Here is a 5,585-nt window from a genome sequence, read left to right as displayed (position 1 = left end):
GGGCGGCGGCAGCCGGGGGGGCGCGGCAGCTGATAGGCGCCCTCCAGGACATCTCCGGCCGCTTGGAGATTCGCGTCGCCCGGCCGCCGTTCGGCGCCCCCGAGGGCGCCGCCGCAGCGGCCGCTGCTGCCGCCGCCGTAGCAACGGCGGAGGCGGCGCGCCTGCACCTGCTGCCACTGCTGCAGGCCGCGACGGCGGCCGCCGCGCTGTCCGCAGCGGCGGCTGCGCAGCGGGCGCCGCCGCCGAAGACCATCGAGCTTGCGGCGTCGCAGGAAGAGCCGATGCATGTTGATTGCGATCTACGAGATGACCGCGCGGCGCGGCCGCTGGCGGCGCCCCTGCATGCGGGGCGGGAGGACGTGGCCGCGCTGCTCGGGCCGCAGCTGTGCCTTGCAGTCGCGTCGGCGCTGCTGTGCGCGGGGCCGGCGCTCGTGGTGAGTGCCGGCGTGCAGGAGGGTGGTCGGAAAATAATCAGTGTGCAGGACCTTCAGCAATGGCAGTACCAATGCGTTGTCAGCATCCACTGTGGGGTCTGGACTGCCCGCTTGGACTGCAGTGCTTCCTTGGGCTGCTAGCTGCCGTCATCAGACATGGGGATCCCTTCCGGCCCCAGAGTCTAACGCTCACACCCCACACACCACAGGCCCTGCTGCCCGACCCCTCGACCTTCTACAGCGGCGCCCCCCTCCTACGCCAGCTCAGCCTCCTGTCCTCAGAAATCTCGCGCCTCGGCCGCCTGCGCCACGGCGCGGTCGCGGACGTTGCGGCGGCGCTTGTGGGCGCGTGCGGGCTGCTGGAGGGCGCCGCGCAATCTGCTGCAGCGGCGGCTGCCGCGGCGGCGGAGGCGGGGGCGGACTTGGACGCAGGCCGAGACGCGCGGGCGCGCGAGGTGGGGTTGAGAAAGGGGACATGGAGGGCGTGCTCATGGGCCCACTTTGCACGGCTGCCCCCTTGGTCTTTTCATCATGACGGGGGTTGGCATGGAGCCCACACGCTGACAGCCCAGCCGTTCCCCAGAGTGGCATTCCCGGTGTGTCTGCAGGGCGCCTGCCCTGCGGCCAAGGTGGGCCCTCAACGGCTGGCCCTGGCCGCTGGTTCAGCCCGTTGAGCGGTTCCCGCGCCCTGCTCGCCCCCGCCGCAGCCCGCCACCTTGGACGCCGGCTTTGACGACGACCTCGACTTCGGAAAGGTCCCCGCCTTCAAGCGCCCGGCCGCGACACCCGCGGTGCTCACCACGCACCCAGCCACCAACGCCGCTGCCGCCCTGCAAGCGACGCAGGTCGCCGCCGCCGCCGCGGCCGGCTCGGCGGCCGGCCACGCGGCGGCGGCGGCGGCCAGTGGCGGGCTGTTTGGCGGCAAGGCGTACGGCGGGGCACAGGGTGTTGAAGGGTCCGCGCTGCGCGTGCTACGAGCCCTGGCAGAGGCGGACGGCGCGGCGGTGTCGGGCTGTGTGCTGCGGCTGTGGCAGGCGGTGCACTCGACGAAGGGCGCTGCGCCCGCCGAGCAGCTGGTCGAAGAGATGGCTGATGTCATGGTGACGGCGGTGTGCTCAGGTCCGCACGTGTGTGTGATTGAGGGGGAGGTCGGCCCGATCGAGTGCGCGCGCGACCATGCGCGTGCGTGAGCGTGTGCAAGCTATTGTACCTGGCAGTGCTGGCGATTCAAAGCGGTCCCCGCTCGAGCGCAACGCGTCGGGCTGGCCTCGGGCTGGCCTTGGGCCAGCCTCTCCGGTCATGACTCATGGTGCCCCTGCATCAACACATGCCATGCCCCAACGCACAACGTACAACACAGGCACCTGGCTCGACGCGCGGTCGGCCGTTATGATGCTCGACCAGCGCCAGGGGCTGCTCAGCGGCAAGGCCCACGGCCCCGCGCGCGTCTCCGCCGCGCTCGCGCTGCTCTGCCGCCTCGCCGCCGCGGCCGCCGCGCGCGGCGCCGCGGGGGCGCTGCTGGAGACGCGGGCGGAGCGGCGGCGGCACGAGACTGCGTCGGCTGGGGCACAGGGGGAGGGGGAGGCCATGGAGGATGACTGCGAGGAAGAAGACACCGTCATGGATTCGATGACAGACGTGCGATGACAGCCCCTGGACTCGTCCGCACAAACCTGGCGGCCAGCCGGAGGGGGGGGCAGGCGCCTGTTTGCTGATGCCGGCGGCACAGCAGCCGGCTCTGATGTAGCCAGGCAGTTTGGCTAGACCACGTGTTGCATTTGGTCCATCAACAGAAGCCCCAAAGCTCCTGCCCGCCCACCAATCCAACAGGTGCTGTTGGAGGCGTGCGACCGCATGGCTCACATGCAGATGGTCGACCCGCAGGTCTGTGGTCCACGGCACCCACCGCCAATCGCCTCGCGCACACCCGAGCCCCGTTGCCCCTCCCTCGCACTCCCCACTGGCGGAGCTCCGCCCTTGATGCTGCTGCCTCGTCAGCATCGCTCGCGCCCTACCAATCGTGCCTCAATCACGGACGCTACCCCCTCTCCGACGGCTCGCCATCGTCATGATCCCTCAACCCACCACCATGCAGGGCGGTGAACCACATGACCCCCTCCCAGATCACCTGCGCCTGCAGCTGGGCCGCACCCTGGCAGCCTTCACCCTGCTGCACCCCCAGCTCTTCGGCCGCGACGGCCAACTGCGACCCCTCGCGCCACAGCTTAAGGCGCTGCTCTTCGACGGCAGCTACGCCGTGCGGGAAGCCGCCGGGCAGCTGCTCTGCCTGCTGCCGATGGCGGCCGGGGAGCCGCTGCGGATGATGACGCAGGAGCTCGAGGCGTTCCTCCCTTTGCAGCTTCCGAGGCAGCTGCAGCGCGCGAGATTGGGCGGCGCGGTGGCCAGCGGCAGCGACAACTTGGACGGAGGAGAAGCGGAGCCCGCAGGCATGACCTGGGAGACCGCGGCAAAGAGGCTCGCCAACGCTGCGGCCGGCCGCGACGGCGGGGCGGCGGGCGCGCTCGCCCTCGCGCCGCTGTGGGAGACGGGCGTGCTGCAGCTGCTGGAGGCGGCGCTGGCCGCGCCCGCACTGGAGCAGCGGGCGCTGCTGCTGCTGTGCGGGCATGGCTGTGCTGCGCAGACGGCTGTTGACGCGGCTAACCTGCAAGTGGGTTTGCATCGGTGGGACGTTGAGGGGCTGCATGCACGCACGCACGCACGCACGCACGCGCACGCGCGCACACACACACACACACACACACACACACACACACACACACGCACGTGCACGCGCGCACGCATGTGCGTGCGCACAGTTTTTGCAGCCAGGGGGCAGACCTGTGTTGTGAGGGGAGTGATTGCAGCAGACATGCACCTGAGCAGTGAGGCTGCCGCGGCTTGCATTCATCGGCTTGGCCCGGCCTTGCAGCTCCTTTGACGTCTGCCGCCCCTCACGCCCACAGGAGCGGGTGCTGCCGCTGTGCGCGGCCGCCGCCGAGGTGCTGGCCGCCTGCAGCGGGTACACGCCCGACCGCACCCCCTGCGCCCTGTACCACGGCCCCGTGCTCGCCTGGGAGTGGCTGGTGGGTTGCTGGGGCCTGGCAGCTTCCAGGCGCGGGGCGCATGGGTGGATCGTCCTCCTGCACTTGCGGGCGGTCAACTTTGTGCTACACGCAGGAGCGCGCACCTGCTCACATGTGTGAACACCCACACCACAAACAAGCATTCGCCCACAACTACTTGAATACACACACGTCCATGTATGTACACCCCTGATTCCTTAGGTCACCACGGGCCTCGAACTGCGGCAGCTGCTCGCGGCCCGTCACGTGCTGGCTGCGCCACGCGCCTTGAGCGCCTCGGTAGCCGCCGATGTCTACACCGTCGTGCCTGGTGCGCATGGGAGGGGGATTCTCCTCGGCAGTGCATTACAACGCAGCTGTGGCTAAAACTTCAGCCACCCATCGCAGTGATTGCTGCACACGTAGTTGCATGTTGAATTGCCATGCAAGGACCTGCTAGCTGTCACTGCGATAAAGTTCTCCTCACCTCGCCACCCTGGCGTGCTCCCACAGAGCCCGAGTTTGCGCGGCGCTTCGGCGGCCCCCTTCTGTCCGCGCTCGTCATGCGCCGTGACAAGGCCGGCCTGCAGCAGCTGAGCCAGCTGCTCGGCCACGCGTCCCCTGCGGCCATGATGGAGTCGATGTTTGGGCAGGCCATGGGGCCGCTGCTTGCGCTGGCCGCGTGCCCGCAGCAGTGCGCAGCGGCGGCGGCGGCGACGCGGGACGAGACGCTCCTGCCTCTGGCCCGGCAGGTGCAGCGGGAACAGCACATTGCTATGCCGCTTGATTTTGCCGATTTCGCTGCAAAGCTGCATGCTACTGACTATGCATGCTGCTCTCTTACGGGCCCATCAACCTTCCCCACCACACACAGTTACATGCACGCTCGTGCGCACGCCCCATCAGCCTTTTCCCCCACACACAGTCACATGCACGCTCGTGCGCACGCGTGCATGTGCGTGCGCGCCCGCGCGCACACATACACACACACACACACACACTTTCACCCACGCATTCCCCTTCTCTCTCTACCACAACCCAACCCTGTGATGTCTCTCTTGCAGCAAGAGCTGCTGGCGCAACGCCTCAGGAGCGTGACCGTCCACGCCCTATGCGCGGCAGCACTCGTCCCCGGCAGCGGCGACCTGGCGCATCTCCAGCAGCAGCAGCAGCAGCAGCAGCAACAACAGGGCGGCCCCGCGATGGGCTCCGCGCTAGACACCGTGCCTGGCACCGTGGGGCAGCCCACAGAGCCGCTGGTGCAGCCCAGCACGGCCAGCGCCTGCGTCAGAGACCTGAAGGTCGGGCCCTTTCGGGTCTTGGACAGGGTGCTCTCTTTGCTTGATGCATTGCATGGCAGCACAAGGGCTGCCTCAAAGCCAGGCAGGATAGCTGGGCGTGCTTTGGGATTGCCCACATCAAAGCACCCAAGGGAGCGAGTTTTGCACAAAGTGACGCCCTCATTAACGGGGCGTGCGCCACAACCCGGCGGGCTGCCACAGCGAGCGAGCGGCCTGCGGCGCGGCTGTTCGGCCGTGTCGCGTCCGCGTGGCAGTGCCGCCTCAGATGTCTTCCCATCCACTGTGCCTGCCTCAAACTCTTGAGAGTGATCCCGGGCTCTCATATCCACTTTTCCCCCTCAGGCCCACCATCCATCGTTCGACTCGGACGTGCTCGAGGCCCCCCACCTGCCGTCACTGCTGCTGGGCGTCCACCGCCACATCCTCGCCGCCGCATCCCCCGCCCACCGCGCGTCGCGCCTCGGCGCGCTGCTTGCGCTTATGCAGCTCCTCGGCCGCCGCGCCGCGACGACCGGCGCGGCGCAATACATTTCGGCTGTGCTGCTGCAGCTCGCGCTAGACCCGGCCGCGGCGCCGGCGGCGTGCGCGATGCTGCGCGCGCTGTTTGGGCAGGTGGCCGGGGTGTACCAGAGCCCCAAGAGCACGCCCGAGCTGCGCCACACCAGCGCGGCGCTGCTGGGGGCGCTCCTGCAGGACGCCGCCGGCGTCCTGGTGGCGGTCGCCGAGGCGGCGGCCGCGCGGGGCCGGCGCCACGCCGCGCGCCAGCGCTCGCAGGGGCTCGGCGGCGC

General features: G+C 69.4%; 2 protein-coding genes across 2 annotated transcripts in view; both read left to right on the top strand.

The window, feature by feature from the left end:
* Positions 1–2,081, top strand: part of MNEG_2420 (hypothetical protein) — a gene marked incomplete at both ends in the record, with an annotated part of 7,294 nt that extends 5,213 nt beyond the window's left edge. The window contains 4 exons of the mRNA XM_014049098.1: positions 13–434; positions 644–889; positions 1,142–1,553; positions 1,795–2,081. Coding sequence (XP_013904552.1) covers positions 13–434; positions 644–889; positions 1,142–1,553; positions 1,795–2,081 — 1,367 coding nt within the window. The remainder of the gene's footprint in view (positions 1–12; positions 435–643; positions 890–1,141; positions 1,554–1,794) is intronic.
* Positions 2,082–2,523: 442 nt separating this feature from the next.
* On the top strand, positions 2,524–4,797 carry MNEG_2419 (hypothetical protein; the record flags this gene model as incomplete). Its single annotated transcript, XM_014049097.1, has 5 exons — positions 2,524–3,102; positions 3,398–3,517; positions 3,719–3,827; positions 4,010–4,248; positions 4,561–4,797. Coding segments are annotated over 5 exons (1,284 nt in total), but the record flags the coding sequence as incomplete, so codon positions are not given.
* Positions 4,798–5,585: the final 788 nt, after the last annotated feature.

The sequence above is a fragment of the Monoraphidium neglectum genome (genome assembly GCF_000611645.1).
Source record: "Monoraphidium neglectum strain SAG 48.87 unplaced genomic scaffold scaffold00274, whole genome shotgun sequence".
Classification (NCBI taxonomy): domain Eukaryota; kingdom Viridiplantae; phylum Chlorophyta; class Chlorophyceae; order Sphaeropleales; family Selenastraceae; genus Monoraphidium; species Monoraphidium neglectum.
The sequence above is the reverse complement of the archived record's forward strand: the minus strand, read 5'-3'. Positions and strand labels throughout refer to the sequence as shown.